At 54.0% G+C, this 24,397-nt stretch overlaps 1 protein-coding gene across 1 annotated transcript in view; it reads right to left on the reverse strand.

Annotated features, from left to right (window-relative positions):
- Positions 1-24,397, reverse strand: part of ADCY1 (adenylate cyclase 1) — a 90,409-nt gene that overhangs the window by 41,312 nt on the left and 24,700 nt on the right. Inside the window, exons 3-4 of the mRNA XM_044245717.1 lie at positions 13,747-13,865; positions 9,668-9,779 (exon numbers count right to left, since the gene is read on the reverse strand). Coding sequence (XP_044101652.1) covers positions 9,668-9,779; positions 13,747-13,865 — 231 coding nt within the window. The remainder of the gene's footprint in view (positions 1-9,667; positions 9,780-13,746; positions 13,866-24,397) is intronic.

Below are 24,397 nucleotides of genomic sequence, written 5' to 3' on the forward strand. Positions count from 1 at the left end.
CCCTCACCCACCTGGCCAAACCTGCACCCCATTCAAGGTTGGGAAGCTGCCCCAAGTCAGAGCCAGCAGCTTTCCCGGGGATGTTCTCTGCCCCCGGTGCCCAGCACAGCGCCCCTCCTGGCCTCCGCTCCGACGGCCTCATGACGGACCCTGTGCGTCGCATCAGACCCCTCACACACACACACACCAGCCACCGTCGGGCAGGTGCACGCCCCCGAGTGTCCCTGAGGTGGAGGTCCAAGGGGCATGTGGGCAGCTGTCACCAAAAAATCACCTGCCAGGGCCCCGAGCCCCAAGGGGACCGTCAGGGTCTGCACCTTGACCTCGCCACCCACAGGGACACCCAGAACGTCCCCCACGGCATTTATCCAACACTAAGAGCGTCGCGCCCACCTCAGTCCCAGGGGGAGGGGCTTTCCGGCGCCTGCCGTGGGCCAGCCCATCGGTCTCGGCTGTGATACAGCTGTGACTGCAGTTTCACATCTCGGACGCCCCCAGAAAGCTCGCATTCACATCCCTAAAATAATGGACGGTCTCACAAAACTCCTTCCCATGAGCGGGTCCTGTCCGTGGATGTCCACCACAATATACAGTGGAGACACTCTATGAAATGCACTAACGTGCAGAAAAGTGACAGCAAATCCACTGCCGTCCACACATCAAATTTCATGAAAACACAGGACATTTCCAAGAACAAACAGGCATTGAGAAGCATGGCTTCTCTCCACGTTGCAGGGGTCCCGTGGCCTTGGACCCATGGGCCTCTGCGAGGGGCTAGTCTCGCCAGCGCGTCCCAGGTGAGGAGAACCTCACAGGTCCCGAGATGTCCTGCATGCCCAAAGCCCCACACCTCCTGCTCTGAGAGCATGTCCCGGCGTCCCTCAGGAAGGCCATGCCGGGGGGCGACCTGTCCCATTGGCGATGTCGGGGAGCCCAGAGGCAGATGGCCAGCGGCAGACATCCCCACTGCAGAGCCGAGGCCTGGACCCTGGGAGTCAGCCCCCCCCCAGGCTTCTCTGGCCACGCTTCCCAAGCCTCCAGGCCAGCGGGCAACACTGGAGCTGGACACGGGAACCCACTGTCCCCATCATCCCTGTCCCCAGCCGTCAAAGCAGGCCAGCAACCGGGAGCTCCTCTCCCCCACTCCCTGGCCCCCCGCCCAGGGCCCAGGCAGGACACCAGGAGCCGCTGCTCATCCCGTTCCTGGCTGTCGGGACGTCCTCCTAGGGATCAGTCTGGGGTTCCAGGCGCCCCCCCACCGAAGAGCCCACGGAGGGGTCGGCACTATTCTTGCTGATGATTTCGGGAGGGGCACCCATCGCCGAAGCTGGTACCTCAAGAGTGACATGTGCCCATCAGCCCCTGCATGGGGCGTCCCTGTGCCCCCCGCGGCCTCCTGCCCTTCTCTGCATGTCCTGTGTCGGGATGGGCAGGTGTGTGTGAGCTGCGTGAAGGTGGGGAGGTGCCCGCGGGGAGCCCCGAGCGTGAACGTTACTGCTCTGCATGGCTGATCCCCACGTGAGGGCCAGGGGCAAAGCCACTTAGCAGGGGGCGTCCGGGGCCACGGCCTCCTGATTGCAGCCTGTCAGCAGCAGACGTGACCTTGGAGACCGTCCCCCAGCACAAAGCCTCGGCTCCTCCTCGCCGGCCGCTGCAGGGCTGGGACAGGACGCGGCCCCCAGCAGATGGGGGCAGTAAGTGGCTAACGTTTCGTCTTGTCCTTCTCTTGTCCGACGTCCTGGCTGTCGCTGGCCAGCTTGAGAGACCAAAGAGGTGTTTTCATTGACCTTGCTGTGTTTTGATTTAAAATCTTCCCCATGGTTCCTGGAGCTGAGCCCAAACCTTTACGACGACAGCACAGCTGTTCCCAAGACCTCTGTCCTCCAATCCAGACAGTCCCTCCACCCAGGCTGGGGGACGGAGTGGCCAACGGAACCCAGACGGCTACAGGGGGATCCAGGTGGGAAGGCCTCATGCTGAGCCCTCCGGGTGGGGACTGTAGGATCACGGACGAGCTCTGACCGGCGGGGCCTGCCATGCAGGCAGCTCGGGGGCCTCGGAGGGCAGGGACCCTATGACGTAAGCAGTGGCGATCGCTGGGAGGGGCACACGTCACCATTTGCTTCCACTTCCGTTCCACTTACGGCATCTACTCTGTTCATCTGCGCGGGCCCCTGGGTCAGATGGGGGCCTGCTGTCCCAGATCCTCCGCCCGCCAGGAGGGACTGTCCAGGAGCAGATGTCTGCCCTGCTGTGGAGCCGTCTCATAGCCCCACATGGGCCCATCATGGGCACCTCCCGGCTGCAGACGGTCACTCGTGAGTACCTGCTCCTGGTGCCTGGAGCGGAGAGAGCCCGAAGGACAGCCCCGCGTGCAGCATGATGTCTGACCAGGCGGGCAGGGTGGTCCTCCCTCGCACCCGTGGTCTCGGGTCTGCACTGAGGAACCGAGCCATGCAAATAGTTCACACACTTTTAAAAATGACATTGAGGGGTGCCTGGGTGGCTCAGTGGGTTAGGCCTCTGCCTTCAGCTCAGGTCATGATCTCAGGGTTGTGGGATCGAGCCCCGCATCAGGCCCTCTGCTCAGCAGGGAGCCTGCTTCCTCCTCTCTGTGTCTGCCTCTCTGCCTACTTGTGATTTCTGTCTGTCAAATAAATAATCTTTAAAAAATAAAAAAAAATTTTAAAAATTAAAAATAAAAGTGACATTGAGGAGCCCCTGGGTGGCTCAATCATTTGAGCGTCTGACTCCTGATTTCAGCTCCAGTCGTGATCTCAGGGCCGTGAGTTCAAGCCCCACATTAGGCTCTGTGCTTCCTGGGGGGGGTCTGCTGGGAGCTCTCTCTCCCTCTGCATCTCTCTCAAATACGTAAATAAATCTCCTTGTAAAAAAATTAAGTTGCAAACAGCAATGCCCAGAAACCAAAATGAAACAAGGGGACCGTGTCCAAATGTGGCCACGCAGGTTATTATTCCAGGGAATGCAACAGCATGGCCAGTGGGATGTCGGCCAAGGACAAAACAAAGAAACAGCTGGCGGAGGCCTAAACCACACGTGGCGGCCCTGTTGTGGGTGTTGGCACTGACAACCTTCTTCTGACCCGATGGTATACAAACCCACGAAATAAGCCAACGACCTCACCGTTGCAGGCTTCTAGCCTCGAGGAAGTGGAGATAGGGAATCAAAAATCGAAGGAGTGAAGGGGCGCCTGGGTGGCTCAGTGGGTCAAGCCTCTGCCTTCGGCTCGGGTCATGGTCTCAGGGTCCTGGGATTGAGCCCCGCATCGGGCTCCCTGCTCAGCAGGGAGTCTGCTTCCTCCTCTCTCTCTCTGCCTGCCTCTCTGCCTACTTGTGATCTCTCTCTGTCAAATAAATAAATAAAATATTTTTAAAAAAATCTTAGGAGTGAAGTTATTTGGTGAGTTGGAAACACCCACACAAACTCAGAATTTGGTGTTATTTTTCAAAAAAATATGCCCATCCCTGTGCCCTGAGAGGCCGAGTACCAGCAGGCCACCTACCCGCTCTGGGAGGAAGCCAGGCTCCCGGAGATGCCGCGTCTGTGTGGCGCTGTCCCTGGACATGGGGGGGGGGAACAGTCCTGTCCAAGGGAGACCGGAGGCGCCAGGATGGGCGCCTACGGGTGGGAGGCGTGAGCGTGCGCAGTGGGAATGGACGGAAGTTGTCCACGCACACCCAGTCCACAGACCCCAGTAACACCCGGAATGGAGCACCAGGAGGAAGAACCTCCCCGCTCAACCCTGGCAGGTTCTAGGGCACGGATCCCTCATCTGGAAAACGGACCCCTGCTGCAAGCCAAGCACGTACAGTTTTGGAGGATCACCCATCAGCGGACGTGAAAACATTCTTCTATTTAGAGAATCACGAGCTAACAAGAGCAGGAAAAATGACAGGAAACACGCACCCCAGTGAATAGCCAGGCAGCCCGCCTTCGGGGCACCTGCCCCAACACCTAGGTGTGACATGACAGGAAGCAGGTGGTAGGGGGGTCACACATGTGGGAGCCACGGGAGCCACGACACATGCTGCACCTGGCCGGGAGCTGGCGATGGACACGCCAGGGGAGGAATGGGGAGACCGCTGGAGGTTCTGGGAGGCTCCTCAACACACAGGAAAAACCCGGGGACCCGAGCCCCAACGCCGGTGGCCTGCGGGCTCAGGGGAGGTGACAGGAGGGGTTCCCAAGGGTCCGATGTGCGTGTTCCCATTTTCTGTGTCCTGACGGGCATCGGGGGAACTTGCTGACTTAGGTCCTGCTTGTTCCTACTCCACCAACCCCAGGGGTCCGGAGCCCACAGCCCCACGTCCTCTCTGCACCCCCCCCACCCAGCCACAAACCCACTCTGTCCCCCAGGCCGGGTTGCCAGGACAGGGGACACCCGGAGCCCAGGGTCCACGTCCCCTCATCGGCCTCACCTCTTCCTCCGTGGAATCCCGGCCTTCGGGATTCCCGTGGAATCCCGCTCTTCCTCCAAGCGATCCCGGCCCCTCAGCCTCCCGCACACCCTGCCGTGCCCGTCCTCCGGGACTGAGGAGCTGTGACACACGGCACCAGCTCTGTGCCGGCGGTCAATGCTCTCCACAAATTACACCCAGACAAGTACCCGGCCTGGAACAAGGTTGCTGAGGGAAGGACGCCTGACGTGACAAGCAGGTGACGGGGCCCAGAGGGAATCAGTCCACTGGGCGGGTGACAAGGCATTGTGTGGCCAGTCGTGCTCAAGAGAAGGGCGAGGGCCAAGGCTATGGGCACAAGGTGAGGTGACATCTAGGACTCGGAGGAAAGGCGTGTCCAAGCAAGACAGGACAGACGTCAGCCAGTGTCGACAGGAGGGAACAGGTGTCCGGCAGAGGCTGCCACGCCCCCTGCCCATAGGGGAGGCCCTGAGGGCAGGGCCGGGTCTGACCTGTGCAGGCTTCTCCCGTCATCTAGGCTAGACTGTTCACAGTAGGCGCACCGTAGAGAGCCCTGCCTCCTCCGTGTCACACAGGGGACTGACCACGTTCCTCCCTTGCATGGCAGGCAAGGCCACCATGCCTCTCCCTGCACCTTCCCTGACCATGTGCCCAGGAGCATCACATGAGCCGGGCTCCCCACACTTTCCTAGGAGGAGCCATGCCACAGCTCTGAGCCGCCATGGACGCGGAGTGGACGTCCCCTCCCTGAGGGACCCCTGAGGCACAGCCCCATGCTACATCTCTGCCCCAAGAAGCAGGCAGAGCAGGAAGGACCCGATGAGTGACCCTGGAGAGAGGGTCCCCAAGCCCCCTGCCAACACCCATGGTCCAGGCAGTAATGGTCACACTCCAGGGGCCACGGAACCTTCTCCCAGAAAGGACATGCCAACGTGGTTCAAGCTGTCTGCTTGGGACTCCACCTTCAGGGGCACGCAAAGGACACGTTCCCTTGGTGGTCCCTGGGCCACCACAACCCCATGCAGCCCATGGGCGTGCTGCCAGCCCTCCAGCGGCAAAGGCAGCGTCTGCCCAAGGAAACAGCGCCGGGAGCAGGACAACCCAATTCCTGGTGCCACTCCCACCTCCCAGGGACCTCGCAGGAGCACCGGAGCGGCCGCCGGCAGGCAGGGTGAGGGCGAGTTTCTGCGGGCGGCCTCCCAGAAACGACAAGTTCCTCGGAAATCCAGACACTACTGGTTTTCTGGGAAATGATGTTGATTTCCTGCTCATTAAGAAATAAGGAAAGGCTCATCCCAAGCGATGCAGGAAGCTCCGAAAAGTAAAACTCGGGGTGCACGACTCTGCGGGAACCACAGTCCTTCTGGGACCGTCCCTCCAGCCTCCCCCGACGGCACGCACCCATGTGTGCACCCACGTTCTGGAAGCAGGGGTCGCGTCCCTCGGGCCATCCTGCACACACGCCGACCACTTCACATACGCCCTGGGGTCAGCCTGAGCGAAGCGTGGACAGGCACGCCGCGTCCTCCTCCTAGCTGGTCCCGGTCCTGACCACGCTCGGCCCCACTCCAGCCTCCCTCCTGCGCTGGACGTTCCAGCCAGAGCCCCTCGCTCCCCCGTCGGTCTGCCGCATGCAAGCCCGATGGCGCGTGCACAGCACGTCTGCGGAAAGAGCACCACCCAGTCGTGACCCCCAGCCCGCAGGTGGGCACGCTCCAGGCAGGCGGCACCGACAACTCGGAGCGGCTCCCGGGACGAGGACGGCGGGGCAGGGAGGGACGGCGGGCCACCGGGCCATCCCGCCTCTCACGTTTCTTGGGCCAGAAAGCGAAGGCACGAGATGCAAGGGTCCCAGTGAGTCCGTGCAGCTGCCCTGTGTGTCCCGGCCTCTGACTCAAGCCCGAGGGAAGCCTGAGGAGGAGGAAGGACGGGGCACAGGAGGGACGGATGTGAACACACTCCCCGGCGAGCTCCGCCCTCAGAACTGGTTTCCACGGGAACACTCGGAGGAACCGAGATAACTAACACCCGCACGGATGTGGGTCACAACAGTCAAGGGCAAGGCGCATCAGGAAAACCCGAGAGCTTCCTCCCAAGATGACGGAACCTGTACCCCGATCGAGGTGGGACCCAAACACCAGGGGGTCCCCAAACACCTTCCTTTCCAGGAAGGAAACCACGCGGAGGCACGTCCAAATCAAATCGCTTAAAGCCACCGGTGAAGGGAAAATCTTGCAAACGGTCAGAGAAAAAAGATATCCTCCGCGTGTTTTGTCCGGAGGACCAGAGCGCCGTCCTTGGCGAGAACGCAGGAAACGCCTGTCAGCCACGCTCTGCACCAGTAACAAGAAATTCCACACGTGAGCACAAAAACGAAGAGTTTTCTCAGAAACAGGGACACTGAGAGGACTCGTGGCCAGCCCGCACGCCCTGTTTTCAGCAGCAGAACCGCGTGGAGACGCGCCCACCCATCCCTCGCGGCCGAGAGCGGCGGAACGAACCCCCACGACCTTGCCCTTGTGCCTCCTCACGTCAAAGGGGAATAAGCAAAAACAGTAACAATGCAGAACGGGGTTTATGACAAAACATACAACGTGCACAACGTCACAAGGGCCGAGCAGGCAGACATGTCCCGTGAGCCTCGCAGACGGAGTCGAGGGCTCTGCTGCGGACCCCCGGGCAGTCCCCGCGGTTACGGCGCCAACACGTCGGCCACCACGGGCACAAGGGCCGCGTCACAGAACACACAGACCTGCAGGAAAAGTAAAAACAACGACAAGGAACAGAGGAGATGAACCACGGTGGGCTGCACAGCCCGGTAAACGCGGACTGTCGGATTCCGGGTAGAAAAGGCAAAACCAGCCCTTTAAAAAGACACAAACCAATGTGGGGGGGGAGGTGGATGTGGAAAAAGATGAAAAAGACACACTGCCTGACAATAATCAAAGAGAAGCTAGACCGGACATAGTAACACAGGACAAAATTAGGTTCCAGGTAAAGAGGAACATTTCTTTTCAAGATCTCATTTATGCAAGAGCGAGCGTGAGTGTTAGCGCACAAGCAGGGGGCACCGGGAAGAACAGACTCCTCTGAGCCCAGAGCCTGATGCGGGGCTCCATTCCAGGGTCCTGAGACCGTGACCTGAGCCAAAGGCAGACGCTTCACCAACTGAGCTCCCCAGGGGTCCCAAGAGGGTCATTTCTTAAAAAAGAACTAATTAGGGGCACCTGGGTGACACAGTCGGTTGAGTGCCCGACATTAGCTTTTGGCTCAGGCCGTGGTCTCAGGGTCCTGGGATCCAGCCCCTCATCCAGCTCCAGGCGCAGCGGGGGTCTGTCATGATTCTGTCTCTCCCTCTGCCCACCCCCCAAAAAAGACAGAGTTAGTCCATCGAGAGGACCTCAGAACCCTAAATGTTTACGAACAGCAGAGCTTGAGAACACAGACAGCAAAGCGGGCAGGACGGAAGGGGACGCCGACAGAGCAGAGCCCTCGCTCAGTACCTGAGAAAACGAGCAGCCGGGACGTGAGTAGAGACGCAGAGTGAGAACACCAGCCGAAGGACACGGGGAGAGTCTACAGACCCCATTGTCCTGGGGGCAGGGGCAGGTGCTCTTGTGAAGACCAGAGTGGGGTGGTGACAGTCCCCTGGGGACAGCGGGGGGCGAGGGGGTCGGCCAGGCGGGTGGTACTGCTCATCACCGAGACACCAAGCAAACACGACCCCACTGCAGCCAGGATGCAGACCTCTGGTCGCTGGGAAGACGGACGGGGACAGTGGGGGTAGGGCACATCCTTCCACCAGCGGCAGGTGCTCCGAAAGCCCGGTGGCCACAGAAGCCTCATCCAGAAGCTTCCTCGGGAGGGCAGGAGGCTGGTGCGGCCCAGGAAAGCTCTGAGCAGCAGCAAGAGAGCCCCGGGTCACCAGGCACCCAGGCACTGAACGAAACACACGTTCAGTCCCGCACACAGGAGGTGCTGAGCTCCCACATGCCAGCGAGCCGCACACACCACACGGCACGTGCTGACCCTGCCCACGCCACATGGGACACGCTCACACTCCTCACTCCCCTGTGTACTTCCCCAAAACCGCAGGTGTCAGGTAGGGAGAAGGCACCGGCGACCTTTCGTGTGGGCAAAGCCCCAGCAGCTCCCAGGGCATGAGCCCAGTGTCCCGACCCCTGAGCACAGGCCGCTGGGACTCTGGGGACAGGCAGCTCCACACCCCGTGGAACGACCTCATGGCCAGAAGCAGCGCCCGCCTGCGGTGCCGAGCTGCCTCCTACCTTCATCCTCGGGAAAGAGGAAGCAGCCTCCCACCAACGGGGTCCCACAGGGCACGGGCACGGGACCTCGCAGGAGTGCCCCAGGAGGAAGGGTTCTAGCGCGACCCATCTGGACATCACAGCTGGACGTCTCTGATTCCTGCCACCCCTCAAGGAAACAGCAGGGAGGAGGCAGGGCCAGCATCCAGGTCCAGCCTGCCATTCGCCCCCTACACCGAGTGTTCTCCCACCTGTGCTCAGTGCCAACACTGCAGCCAGTGTGACGACGTCGTCCACTCTTTCTAGCAAGCCCATTAACGGTGACCTTCCCTCAGAAGAGTCCTGACTCTGAGCAGAGTTTCCCTCCCCTACAACCACCTGCTCAGGACCCCTCTGCATCCACCTCCAGGGAGGCTGGCCGGGCCTGTGGGCGTGGCTCTATGTCCCTGGGTCCCCCCAAGTCCTTATAGGACAGGGAAGTGGTCAAGGTCCAAAGAACACAGACAGGCAGCTGCCTCCACACCAAAGCCCAGGCCAGGCTGGTTAGCGAGGCCTGGGCTTGACCTCTGTGGGGCTGAAGGTGACCCGTCCCAGGAAGGTCTCAGCACACCAGCACTCTCCTGCCACATGCAGGGGGTTCTGTCATCGTCACACATCACCAGCTGACCCCAGACGTGACCTTCAAGGCAGGGCAGCCTGCGCAGGGCCTCATGACCAGCCAGCATCTTCCAGCTCGGACCCACCTAGAGGTACTTGGGGTACATGAGGGTGAGCACTTTCTTTTGTGCAAAGGAATTTCGGGTGGCCAGGCGGGAGCTGTGGTACCCTGGAGCCCACCAGGTACAGCCGGCTGGGCTGCCCCCGCCCCCCTCCCCTGCCACAGCTCCAGGGACCCACGCTTACAGGGGCGGTGCTTACGGGAGCGGTGCTTATGGGGGCTGCGCTTATGGGGGCAGTACTTACCGTAGCCAGTTCGTCAAACTTGCCGAAGAGCTCGTTCAGGAGTTTCACCAGCTCCTGGGCCGTGCACTGCGACGCCAGGCCCGTGAAGCCCACGATGTCCGCGAAGAGGATGCTGCAAGGAAAAGGCACCAGGCTGCCTTCCCGCCAGGCACGCGGGGGCCCAGAGCCGAGCAGAGGGCTGCCCTCACCAGCCCCCAACATGAACCTGCTTACTCCTCAGGGCGGGCTGGAAGGGAAGTGTTTGTGCTCCCGTTAAAGACACGGCTGGGGGAAGCGGGAACGCCCATGCGGCCACAGGGCTCCTGCTGACCCCCCAGGATACGGGCGGGGCACACTCCATGGCCACCAGACCTGCCCCCAGCCCAAGAAGGCCAGCGGCCAGCAACCAGTGAGCACAAGGCACATGCCTGTAGGATGCAAGTGGACCTTCTCGCCATTTTCCCTCCTGCCGGCTGACAAGGCGACAGAGCCCCGATATTGTCGGAGCCCAACTGTGGAGCCCCGGCTGGGGTGTGCGTCAGGACAGGGCCTTACCTTGCGGGATGGAAGCCTGGTGTGTGGGCGTCCAATACCTACAGAGTGGGGTGGTCGAAACAGTAGGGCCCACCCCCTACCCCCCACCGCACAGCCTCCCTCCGCCTCACGCAGCACAGCAGTGCCCTCACTGTGATTCTGCCCGGTACAGAATTCCGCCCTTGAACGTGCCACCCCAGCCCCTGCTTCTAGCCCTCCCTGTGAAAAATCACACATTGGTCTTATGGGCGGTCACTGCCTGTGACACGCCTTCTCTCCAGCTTTGCTCCTAGTGTCTGGCCCTTAGGACTCGATTACAACATGTCTAATGGTGTCCTCGTTGTGTGTGCCCTAACCAAGCTTCTCCAATGTGTAGGTGAGAGCCTTCCATTAAATCTGAGATATTTTGAGCCATATTCTTTTTCAAATATTCTTTCTGCCCCTTTCCGCTCCCCTGGGACTCATTGTGGGTGTGCTGTTGGACTGGCCAGTGTCCCTGGAGTCTCTGAGCCTCTGTTCTCGCTCCATCACCCTTTGTTCATTCCGTTCATCAGGTTCCACGATTGCAACTGTCTGTCTTCAAGTTCGCCAATTCTTTCTTCAACCTGCTCACATCTGCTCAATGTGGAACCCCTCTCTGACCCCGCAGTGACCTTCTCATTTTAAGTATTGTATTTTTCAAAGTCAGAATTTCTGGAAGTCTTTCTCATGTTCTCCTTTATTTGGACACAGTTTGTTCTTTGAATGTATGTAAAACAGGTGATTTAGGGGCCCCTGGGTGGCTCAGTCAATTAAACATCTGCCTTCAGCTCTGGTCATGATCTCAGGGTCCTGGGATGGAGCCCCATGTCTGGCTTTCTGCTCAGCGGGGAGTCAGCTTCTCCCTCTCCTTCCATGCCTCCCCCACTCATGCGCTCGCGCTCTCTCTCTCTCTCTCTCTCTTTTTCTTTCAAATAAAAACTTTTTTTAAAATGGGGAATTAATTCTATCTAGAAGTCCAATGTGTGGGCTTCCTCTAGGACAGCTTCTATGGACTGCTTTTTTCATTCCTGCGTGAGCCATACCTTTGTGTTTTTTGCATATTGCACATGTTCTTATAAAAAACTGAATAGTATAATGTGGCAAGTCTGAAAATGAGAACACCCCCCACCCTCAGGATTGGGGTTGTTCTTGTTGCTATTTATGTTGTTATCTGTTCAGTGACTTTTTGTTGCTGTTATTCAGTGACTTTTCTAACAAATCCTCATGTGAGACCATTAAAATCTCTGGTTGGTTACCTAATGGTCTGTTAATGGCTAGACAGAAATTTCCTCACATGCCTGCAGCCAGTAAGTCTCTCAGTCCTTGATGATGGGCATGTAGCCAAGCAGATTCCAGCTCTGCTGGACTCTACTCTTCCTGGTTGCACACAGCCTCAAGGTCAGCCTCAAGACCTCAAGGGCAGCCCAGAGTCCTCGTGGTCCTTCCTGAGCAGGCACACAGCCCTACCGTTGGGCATGATCTTCTGATTCCCAGAAACATTCACAGAGCCCTGACAGACATCTCGTTCCCCAGTTTTAAGATTTTAGTGCCCTGCTGCTGGCCTCGGCTGCTATCACTGCCTGTGACAGCTATGATGTTAAAACAATTGTCACTGATTGTTTTTAACAAATGTCCCAGGGCAAAAGCTGTTCACACTGAGTGTTGAGTCAGGTCAAATAAAGACAAGCCTTGAGCAAGGTTTTCCAGGGAATTCCCAGACAGTCAAATAAGGACAGTTCTCTGAGAATTTGTCAAAGCCCTAACCCCATTCTGTCTCCTCAGGTGGCTGTCAGTGGGCAGGTTTTCACTGAGATTGCAGCCAGTGGTTTTCAAAGCCATCGCAGAGCTAAAAAGAGTGAACAGGGTAAGTGAGAACTCTAAAAGCTCGCTGTTTTTGCCAAGATTTAGCTGTTTCTCTTAAATACCATTCCTGGATTCCTCAGGCTTTGGCTCATGTCCGGTGCTCTGACAACGCGGACTCTGACAGTCTTTGTCAGTACTGTCAAGGCTTCTACAGAGGAGAGGATTTACAGATGTCCTTACACCACTGTTCCTAAAGGCATCAGCCTATTACTTGTGAGTGGAGTACTGACTTGGGTCTTTAATCCTGATGGGGTGGGGAACCAGTGAGGGACTCTAACAAGGATGGTGAGGAGGACAGTGAGATGTTCACATTTGGGCTGGAGGAAGGCACCTCTCACCCTGTGCGAGCGTGGCCAGGGAAGCTAGGCTGAGGCTCGTGCCGTCAAGGACAGGGACCCAGTCTCGGCTTCCTCTCTTATCTCAGACCTGTCACACGTGCACCTGCTGGGAAACGTGGCACCTCCCACCCCAGGGCATGTGGAAGGAAATGGTGACTTTGCACAAGGGTGTTTGTTGTCATAGGCCAGAAAAGAGGGAGAGAAAGGCACATGGGCACTGAGCACCAGACTCACCCCCCCTACCTGCCGCCCCAGGAGGCCCTTGACATCTTATGCCTTCCCTGCTGTGTGCAGATGCTCTACGCCCCTCCCCAGGCCCTCCCTGGTTGGTTCTGGTGGTCTTGTCTCAGCAGGGGGCTGGGTCACTGTGCCCTGTCCTTACCCACCATGGAGAGAAAGGGAATGAAGGGGAAGTCTAGGTGAATGTCAGTGCCTTTGGAGACTCAGTCCATAGCACTCAACACAACCAGGAGGGTTTTACTCTGTGGTGTCTGCAGGGCCGCGTGGCAGCCACCAGCGCCTGCCTGAGTGACACCTAAGTAAGGTGCCACACTTAGCTAGTGTAAGTGCTCTCCCGGGGAAGGCACGATGGAATGGAGCACAGTTATTTTTAGTTGGGTCTCTAAAGACAAGCACACAAACACCAGAGTGTGTCTGGGGCAAGGCCGTTTCCTCACCTGTAAAATGGGAACAATCCCTACCTCCCGGGGCCACCGGGAGAGACAGAGCGTGGGCAAAAGGAGGCCTACCCCAGGCCCCGGCGCCGAGCAGAACGCTCAGCTGTCACTCCGGTGTGGGCCAAGTCCCAGCCCAAATTCTACCACTCAAACCACTCAGGGCCAGAGTGCCAACCCTCTCCACTCTCGAGCCCACGCAGGAAACAGGAAATGAGGAGTAGGGGGACAGAGCGGCTGTGACACTGTCAGCCAAGTGTTCTCCTAGCCCGCCCTCCGTGGGACCTGCTTCCCGGCCGGCAGGTGCTCACCTGGGCCTCCTGACCCACACCCAGCCCCTCTTCCCCTCAAACGGGAGACCCTCCACCCCTGTCGGCCCATGGCCTCCCACCTCTGCCATCACCCGCACCCCCACGCTTACCCCTCACCTCCTTCCCCCACCCCCACCATCGCCTCCTGTCTCCGTCACCTTCTCTACCTCCCTCAGCAGCCCGCATCCATCACCTCTGCTTCCCTCACTTCCCACCATCCCCTTGCCCTCACCCTCTCCATCAACGCCCACCCCTGCAATCGCCGCCGCCGCCTCCTCCTCCTCCTCCTCCTCCTCCTCCCACACCGCCCTCACTGGAGCTCCCCGAGGTCCACCACCACCAGCCGGCGTCAGCCCTACCTCACATTGTCGTGCCGCTGGATGTAGATCTTGTGGAAAATCCTCTCGGGGGGCTTCAGGAAGTCCTCCTTCATCTCCATGGCAACATTCCGGGGCAGAAGACTCATAAGCAGCCGCTCCTGGACAGGAGAGACAGGCCCATGTGACACAGCGGAGGCTTCCCCGCCAGTCCTCAATCACCCCAAGGTCGGTGCCGGGGAGCTGCCTGCATGAGGGCCCAGACACCCCCCACTGTGCACCAGTGTGCAGTCTGGTCCTGCAGATCCCTGCCTGGCCCCCGAGCCCTGGCGGGTTGTGCCCAGGCCTGGCCTCTCATTCCCCGGGTGACTCGCTCCCAGAGCACTGGGAAGGGGCCCGCATCTCCATCGGAGCACCCAGGCCACCGTGGCAACCCTCCTCCATTGCCCCCCGACCCATGTGCCCCAGCTGCCCCGTGCAGGGCTGACAGGCAGGAAACACAAGATGGCCCGGCCTCAACTGCCACCCCACTGCCCAGCACAGCGCTGAGATGGACCTCAAGATGGGCTGCAAAAACCTATTCCCCAGGACCGACAGGCTCCCATGATCTCACAGAGACAGACAGACAACACTGCATTTCCCCCTGGTCTTGTCTTCTCATTTCTTCATTCTCTATGGGGGTCAGATTTTCTTCCCCTGCAGAGAGTGGAATAAACATCTAGGCTTTTCCAGAGGAGCACGGATGCCCCGGAGACTCCATCGTTCTTCTGAGGACCCAGTTTCCTCATGCAGACTCTGCCTCTCTTCCTCCCAGGGATCCTTGCCTGACCTCAACCCCACCGGCCTTGACCAGCCAGCCGCACCTGCATCAGAGGCCCCTCCCTCGGTCCCTCTCACGCCCCTTCCCACCCTGCTTCAGAAAGCAAAGGGAGAAAAACCAGCATTGCGATCCCCCGTAGAATTAGGGAGGACAGCCAGCTTAGAACAGCAAACATAGGCAGAGACAGGGCCAGAGAAGCCGCTCCCTCCCTCCCTCCCTCCCTCACTTCATCCCTCCAGCCCAGCTCTGCTCTGGCCCCAAGCCCTCATCGGCAGCCAGTTCCGTTCCCAGAGGAACTCCAGCAAAGCCCTCAGGCACCTGGCATCCGCCAGCCCAGAGCACGCAGCCAGTGACCCTGCAGGACCACAGATCCATTCCCTGAGGCCACATCTCTGCCCGGAACAGGCACAATCCCCTGAGACAACCTCAGGAGGACGGTGGGAGCGGCGGCAGCGACAACAGTCACCCAGAGCCCAGCAGTCCTCTGGGAAGTGGCCACGGAGGCCTGGGGCGGGGTGTGCGGGCTCCGGATTCCACAGAGCCCTTGATGGGCCTGCGACAACATACCCCACACACTTGAGAAGTTTCCGCAGGGATCGTGCTTCCACATAAGCTGACAAGGGGGAAAGCCGGGCCCAGCCCCATGAGATGTGGCTGGAGCCGAGCGTGGGTCGGGGAGGCAGGCCCTAGTCTCGGGCCCAGAGCCTGTGCCCGGAACGAGGCCTGGCTGTACCCCAAGGTCCACCCACACGGCTGCCAAAGGGACAGACTCCGATGCAGAGGGACCTCACAGTGGTGCAATGAATGGCCTATGGCCACTCTGGACATCAGGTCAGCTGTGGGGAGAGGCCTCAGGTCCTGGCCGAGCACATGGAGTCCAGACGTGGGCGTGTCCAGGTTGAGTGTGTGAGGACAGCCCTGGGGGCTAAAAAGCCTCTACAGAGGGTATGGGAGTTGGTGGGTGACTGGGGTCTGGCAGGTGGATGCCAAAACCCCCTTAGCCGGGAGGCCTGGGGGTGAAGACTGAGACAGTCTGTGGGTGGCTGGCAGTGCCCAGAGGCGGAGGGAGCTTGGGCAGGGCTCACACGCGCTACCACGAGAGGCCCAGAGCAGCATTAGCAACGTGCACATACTTGGAAGCTTCTGGAAATGCTGTGAGGCACAAGGCGGGGACACAGATAGAGCTGGACCTTACAGAAGGCCGCCCACGAAGGGCCCAAAGAACACACAGCTTCACGCTCTTTCCTGGGAAGAACCCTGTGTCACGGGGCCCCACACCCCAGGCAACCTACGCCACCGAGTCACGTTTAGGGGCTCGGGGGGTGGCACCTACCTCCTGAGGGAGTGCCCTGCGTGGAGGGTCCCTGGGGAAAAGGACGGCAGCCTGGCCTCGCAACCCAGCTCTGCCTTTTTGGGTCAGTCCAGCACTATCTGAAGGCCATCCCATGAGACGGGGAGACAGGCAGGTGTTGTCTGAGAAGGGGTCGCGGTACCGCGGGGCCCCACGCCCCATCGTGCCTGCCAAACCTCCGAGTCCCACTGTCCTGGGTTTGGCACTGAAATCCCTCATCAGCTCCTATAAAAATGGTGTATCAGATCTAACAAGGGAGGCCGCTTCCCCTGCGTCTATCACACACACCCCCCATTCTCCTAACGCTCTGGAACCGCTCTCTCTCCGGGGATCCGGCTGAGGACACAGCTCTGGGACCTGGTCTGTGCACCACCTCAGCTGCCCTGCACAATCTGGAGTTAGGACAGGGAGACAGAGACAGCTACAGACCAAGGGCTGCACCAGGAGGGAAGGAGGGCCTGAAAAGGCAGACTGAGCCAAAGGGAGAGCAACATGCTGGGCAGTGGCGTCAGGGGCTAGGAGAGAGGTGAAGGCAGAGCTGGCTGCTGTCCTCAGATCCCTTCCCACCTCTAGCACAACCGTCTCTCCCCTTCCTCTCATCTGGGGCTTGGTGACCTAAAATAAACACTTCATGGTCCAGGCTCCCCACATAGCTAGAGGTGGCCCATGAGATGGAGTCTGAAAGGTCATGTGAGAGCTACTGGAATGTTCCTTAAAGAGAGCCTGTTCTTCCTTTTCTCCCTCTGTTGCTGGGAATACAGTCACGATGTCTGGCTCTCTACCCACCATCTTGATTCACGAGGATGAGGGACACACACTGACAACGGCAGACCAGTTAACAGATGGAGACTGGGTTGTCAGGGTCACACGGATCAGCTCTGCCACATCAACCATAAAGGGACTCCCGGGAACCTGTATATGAGAGGGAAAGAGCATGCTTGCCTGCATAAGCCTTTGTCATATGAAATTCCTAAGGGCAGGCTGTCCTTCTGGCCAGAGGCTCAGCATCAGCTCCGTGCACAAGATTAGGGATGGTACCTAAACCCAGCACACACAACCGGGAGTAAAGGCACGCCACATTCCCATAGGGAGCAAAGCGCCATCTGGCAAGATCAAGCGCCCATCCCCGATTAAAAACAGCAAAACCTGGGACAGAGTCATTCTCTGACATCATAAAGACATTACCTGCAATCCATACCCAATCTTGAACTAGCCCTAAACCCCAGGCAGCAGTGAGCACTGCGAACACGGCATCAGGGGGCACAACACGGATGCCTTCTAATCGGCACAATAAAATACAAAGCCAGATATCCAAAGGGCAGGTTTATGAAGATGGACCTACAAAGTATCTGTCAATCATACAAAGCACCCCAGCATCCTGTGAACCTGACGACACTGACCCTGGCTATCAAAATGGAGCTTAAAATAAATGTTCGGTTCCTAAAAAAAATTTGATATTTGAGTCACAGCTTGGAGGACTCTGCTTCTGGGAGACGTTGCCTTCCTCCTCCTGCTACGTGTACTCAAGTCCAAGGTGTTACATGTGAAAGTCACAAGAAGACTCTGGAAGGCAGAGGGAAGGAGGCACAGACGTGGGGACGGAGGAGCAGCCCAGAGGTGAGACCATAGGCAATCTGTTCACCTTGTCTCCCAGATTGGGAGCTGGAGACAGGGCAGACCAGAAATACCCAGAAACACCAGCAGGCACCAAGCTGGCGCCTCCCCTAAACCCAGCTCTCCCTGGCCGAAAGGCCAGGAGAGGGACAGCCTCCTGAGAGGAAAACTCTAGATAACTGTCCCACTCCAGACAAACCACTGAAACTCCTGCACATCACCACACTCCTCCACTGGGAGGAGGCAGCACGCACACCAGGGCACCAGCAGCCTGGCCTTTCTGCATAGTAGCACACACAGCCTGCTGCTCAAGTCAGGGGAGAATAAGGGCTCTTCTGCTCTTCCCTCCAGGCAGGACCTAGACCCCCCTCCAGCGTGGCAGTAAGGAGGAACCACCACAAGCCCCAGCAGAGGCCCCACGAGCCCCAGCAGAGCACAGACTCTCCACCGCACCTGCAAGTGGTGTCCCCTTCCCCTGCCAAATGAAGGAGTCACAGAAAACCAGCCCAAAACAGAAGGTCCAGACAGGACCCAGAGTCTCACTCCTTATACCCCAAAAGTCCTGGTTCCTATTGAAAACCCCTCATCATCTCAGAACCAGAATGGTCTCAGCAAATGAATGAAGATAATCAATAGGCAGTGACACCCGGACAAACACAATAATCAGAGTAACTAACAAGACTTTAAAGCTCAGGTCATCATCTCAGGATCCTGGGATCGAGCCCCGCATCGCATCAGGCTCTCTGCTCAGCAGGGAGCCTACCTCCTCCCTCTCTCTCTCTCTCTCTCTCTCTGCCTGCCTCTCTGCCTACTTGTGATCTCTGTCTGTCAAATAAATAAATCTTAAAAAAAAAAAAGAAAAAGAAGACAACAGAGTAGCCTTCATAGCAATGAGAGAGTAACAATGCCTCTCCCTCAGAGGAAAGGTTGTTTGAATTAAAGCAGATTTCTCATCAGAAATCATAGAGGCCATGAGAAAGTAGCATGTTTTTCCAGTGCTGAGAGAAAAGAGCATGTTTCTCCAGTGCTGAGAGAAAAGAATGGTCCACCCAGAGCCCTTCAGGAATGAAAGAAATCAAGACGCGCTCAGACAAGGGAAGCTATGAGGATTTGTCACAGCAGACCTGCCCCAAAAGAATGGCTGAAGGAAGTCCTTCAAACAGAAAGAAAATGAGAACAGGAAGCATCTCTGGGAATCAGGGAGGAAGAAATAACATGGTACGAGCAAAAATATGCATGATTACAATATATTCCTTTCTCCTTTATGTTCTGGTTGAAGGAAGAATTACACCACCGCCTGATGTGGCTCTAAATGTATGCAGAAGAAAAACTTAAGATGGTTTCTCACAGATGAGGCTGAAAAACAGGAAGGTGGAGTTTCTGCACTTTACTCTATCTGGTAAGATGGCAAGAGCAGTAGAATGTGATGTTATGCACATAGTGTAAAGCCTCGAGCCACACTGAGGAAGACACACGCTCAAGGACACGATGATAAATCAAAACTGAATTCTAAAAATAATATTCAAGTAACTCACAGGAAAAGAGGGAAAAGAAACAGAGAAGAAAACAGAAAACAAAACATAAAATGGAACACTTCTGCTCTAACATAATAATCACATGAAAAATAAATGTTCTAAACACACAGAAGACAGACACTGGCAGACCAGATTAAGAAAGCATGACCCAACTCTATAGGGCTGCCAGGAAACTCACATATAAAATAGTCGGGCTCAACGGAAAAGGATGGGAAAAAAATATCACGCAAACATTAATCAGAAGATAAAAGAAGTGTCTGTATTATTATCAGATAAACTAGACTTCAGGGGAAAATCCTGTAAGTCAGATAGGGACATTACACATGATAAAATACAGTCTACCCAAACACAGCAATCCTAAATATGCATGCACCAAACAGCATAGCTGTGAAATACGTGAACCAAAACCTGATAGGACCAAAAGAAGAAAGAGACAAATCTGCAATGTTAGCTGAGGGCTTCTGAGAGAAATAAAGTGATATAAAAGCTGGACAAAGACCACCAATAATACAAAAGCACTCAGGAGGACCATCGTACAACAGTATATAATCAACAGTTATAAAACACCTCACCCAAGAAGTGCAGAACACACATCCTTTTCAAGCACCCCCAGAACACACACCAGAACAAGCCATATCCTGCCTGGATCATGACAAAAATTTTAGCCTATTTAGAAGAAATCAAATAATAGAGTATGGCCTTGGAAACTCATGGACTCCAACTAGAAACCAATAGCAGAAAACAAAAGAAAAAAACCCAAATATTGAGAAATTAAACAAAATAATTCTAAGCAATCCAGGAGCCGAAAGGATATCCCAAAAGAAACTTTTAAAAATACACAGAACTGAATGAAAGTGAAAATACAACACACTAGTATCTGTAGCATGCAGCTCCGAATGGGAAATTTAGGAGACTATAGGCTTGCATTAAAAAAGAGAAAATTATCAAATAAATAATCTAAGTTTCCATCTAAAGAAAACAGGAATAGTAAACACAAGAAGAAATCAGTGAAACTGAAAAGAGGAAAAAAAAATCAATGAAACAAAAATGTGATATTTTAAATATATCAATAAAATATACAAACGTCTAAAAAATAATAAAAAAATAAAAATAAAAAATATATATACAAACCTCTAACAAAACCAGTGAGAGAGAAAGAGAGACAGACGCAACACAAATACACAAAGTCAGGAAAAAATTCTATCACTACAGACCCTACAGACAGCAAAAGGTTAAAGGGAATAGTAGCAACTCTTCACACAAATCTGACAATTTCAAAGAAATGGACAAACTTCTCAAAAAGCATAACCCACTACAACTCATCCAATAAGAAATAAATACTATAGGAGTGGGACAAGACGGCGGGAAAGTAGGAGGAGGCGCCTTTTCAACCTGTACCCTAAAGTGAGCTGGTTACCTACCAAAGAACTCCGATCACCCATGAAATCAGCCTGAGATCAGAATTGTACATGTCTGGATCTCTACAGGGGCAGAAGACGCCAGTGGGCAGGTAAAGCAGAGTGGGAATGTTGGACTGATACTGGAAGATAAACAAAAGGGGAAGGGAGCCACCAGAGGCGACCGGTTGGGAAGTAATACCCCAATACGAGCCAGAGTACCCTGCGTCTGGGGACCAGCATTAACTTGGAGACTGGTTGAAAGCACTCCAAAAGAGCAAAGGATCATGGGGGGGAAACTGTGGGAATCAGGGCGGCTAGGGACAGGGGCTTAAGTCCCTGGTCCCAGGACAGCCTCCTCTGGCGCTGAGCCAGAGAGAGTGCGGCAGAGAAACCAGGTCTTGGTCCCTAAGCCGCCAGCGTGCCCGAGAACGCGTGGGGTCCGGCTCCTGTGAGGGGATGGGAGCCATGCCAGATGGCAGAACCTGCGAGCCCTGCTATAGAGCCTGAGATGCGCGGACCCCTCATCCTCCCCTGAGAGAGGTACAAAGGCCCAGCTGGCGCCCTTTGATACGCGCCATTGTTTCAGAGCCTAAGACACGTGCACCAAACTCTCCCCCCAGAGAGGTGTGCGAAGGCCCAGCCTGGTGCTTTCGGAACTGCACCCAGTTCTCTGAGCCTGAGACCCGTGTGCGACCCACAGCCTCCCCTGAAAGAGGTGTGCGCAAGCGGGGCGCTCTTAGACCCAGAAAGACCAGGCACTCCCAGCCCGGGCCCACGGGAAAATCTGTGTGCGATTGCTGCTTGGAACCTCTCTGGCTGTCCAGAGCTGCCCAGACAGCCACCACTGCCGTGGCTTTGGGTACAAGCAAAAGATCCTGCGTCCCCAGGGACTGTGACTCGGAACCTGCTCTGCCAGTGGCCAAGGGGGAACTTATTTGGGTTCTGCAGCCAGACTGAGGCTTCTCTCTGAGAGGGAGGTCAGGGTGCACTTTGTTTTCCTCTAAAACTACAAACACCATCAAAAGCGGTCAAGGTGAGAGAGAAAAAAAAAAAGAAAGAAAGAAATACTATAAACAAAATATTTGAATAGCTCTGTAATCTATTAAGTAAACTGAATACTTCATTTAAAAAATCAGATTAAAAAATCTCTAGATCCAGATGGTTTTACTGAATATGATACCACATTATGCCAAGAGAACACAACACAATTCATTATATAAAGTTAATATTATCTAACACTAAAATTGGATCAAAATAAAAAGAAAACTACAGACCAATATCCCTGAAGAATACAGATGAAAACACCCTTAACACAATATTAGCGTATCAGCAATACATAATAACACCTGACCCAAGTTTAATCAGGGGATACAATGCAAGTTCAATATGGAAATATCAATCAATGTTACACCATATCAAGAGGATAGAGAATAAAAAACACATATCTACACTTGTGAGCATAGCTAGCATAACTAGAAACTTGTCAAGTCACTATGTTCTACACCTGAAACTAATGTAAGATTGTTGCACATTGTAATTACACTGCAAGTATAACATATATTTAAATAAAAAGGTTTTTTTATCACACAACAATTGATTCAGAAAAAGAACTTGTCAAAATTTAACATCAATTCCTAATGAAATCCTCAGAAAAATAGAAAGAGGGGGTAACTTCCTCATCTTAATAAAGAGCATCCAGAAAAAGCTTAATGTTGAAACACTAAACTTTTTTTTTTTTTTGAAACCAGGAGTAAGCCAAGGATGTCTGCTTTTCCCACCTTTATTCAACATACAGCATTGGAAAGTACAAACAGTGAAATAAGGTAAAAAAAGGAAATGAAAGGCACACATACTGGAAAGAAAGAAATAATACTCTAAATATTTGCAGATAATATGATGATCCATGTAAGAAATATGAAGGACTCTGCACAACCATGCCAAAACAAAACAGTATCAAAAAACAAAAACAGAAACAAAATCTCAGAAGGGTGCAGGATACAAGATCAACATACAAAATCAGCTGTATTTCTACACACTAAGAATGACCACATGGACACTGATACCAAAAATACAATTTGTCATTGGCAATTACTCAAAAAATGAAATTGATAGGGGTAAATATATCAAAACACGTATAGAACTTGCATGCTGAGAACTACAAAACAATGGTTAAAGAACCTGAAGAAGATCCAAATAAATGGGGAGACATACTATGTCCAGGGACTGGGAGACTCAACATGGTAAAGATGTCAATATTCCCCAAATTGACAGACAGGCTTATCACAAGTCCTATCAAAATCCCTGCAAAGATTTTAGTAGACAAAAGCCAGATTATTCTAAAACTTATACAGAAAAGCAAAGAAACAATAATAACTAAAATCATTTTGAAACAGAACAACAAAGTGGGAGGAATCACTCTACTTGATTTTGAAATTATATCGCCAAAATCACCAAGACTGTGTGGAAGGAGAAACACACAAAGCAATGGGACAGAGCACAGGCCTTGGAAAGACTCACACAGGGGCGCCTGGGTGGCTCAGTGGGTTAAGCCGCTGCCTTCGGCTCAGGTCATGATCTCAGGATCCTGGGATCGAGTCCCGCATCGGGCTCTCTACTCAGCGGGGAGCCTGCTTCCTCCTCTCTCTCTCTCTCTCTGCCTGCCTCTCTGCCTACTTGTGATCTCTCTCTGTCAAATAAATAAATAAATAAATAATCTTTAAAAAAAAAAAAGAAAGAAAGACTCACACAAAGGCACCTGATGGATTTTTGACAAAGGTACAAAAGCAATTCAGTAGAGGCAGACAGAACTATGATACAACCCAGCATTACCTGCAACAGCCCAGACGTGGAAACAACCTAAGTGTCCCTGGATGGATGAAAACAAGTACAGGACATACCTACAATGGACTAGTATTCAGTTTTAAAAAAGAAGGCAATTCTGTCATTTGTGACAACATGGATGGACCTATGGGGTATTACACAAAACGGAATAAGACAGAGAAAGACAAATACAGTAGAGTCTCCCTTATATGCAGAATCTTTAAAAACTGAACTCACAGATACAAAGAAGAGATTGGTGGTTCCCGGAGGTTCAGGGGGTGGGAGGGAAAATGGACGTGGTGGGGATCAAAAGGTCTGAACTTCCAATTATAAAATAAGTCAGTTATGGAGATGTGATGTATAGCATGTGATTGTAGCTAATCATACTGAAAACCTGGAAGAGGAGATCTTAAATGTCCCATCAGGGGGGCGGGGTATAACTATGTGAGCTGAAGGAAGCTAGCTAAGTTTATTGTGGTGATCACCTCCCAACACATACATATACCAAATCATGCAGCATGCTTTAAACCTCGATGATGTTTTATGTCCATTATATCTCAATAAAACTGGCAATGGAGGACATATAGCATTTTCAACAGATGGCATTGGAGCACCTGGACACCCACAGACAAAAAAAAAAAAAAAAAAAAGAGCCTGGATGTAAACTTCACACATGATGCAAACATGAACTCAGAGTATATATTTCAACATAAACTATAAAACTTTTAGAAAACTTGTAAGAGAAATCTTTGGGATCTAGGGCCACAGAGTTTTAGACTTGACACCAAAAGCAGGATTCATAAGAGGGCAAACTGACAATTCCAACTTCATCAAAATCAAAACCATTTGCTCTGCAAAAGAACTCGTTAAGAGGATGAAACCACAAGCTACTGACCGGGAGGAAACGTTTGCAAACCACATACATGCCAAAGAACTAGTATCTATAATACATAAAGAACCCTCTCCGCTCCATAATAAGTGCTACATGATGATGATTGTAGAAAGACAGATGATACATATGATAGACAGACAGGCATATAGATAATATGTAGACAAACAGGTAGATCATACACAGACAGACAGATGATACATAGATCGATCCAGTTAGAAAATGGGCAAAGGACATCAAAAGACATTTCTCCAAAGAAGACAT

Source organism: Neovison vison, chromosome 4 (genome assembly GCF_020171115.1).
Source record: "Neovison vison isolate M4711 chromosome 4, ASM_NN_V1, whole genome shotgun sequence".
Lineage (NCBI taxonomy): Eukaryota > Metazoa > Chordata > Mammalia > Carnivora > Mustelidae > Neogale > Neogale vison.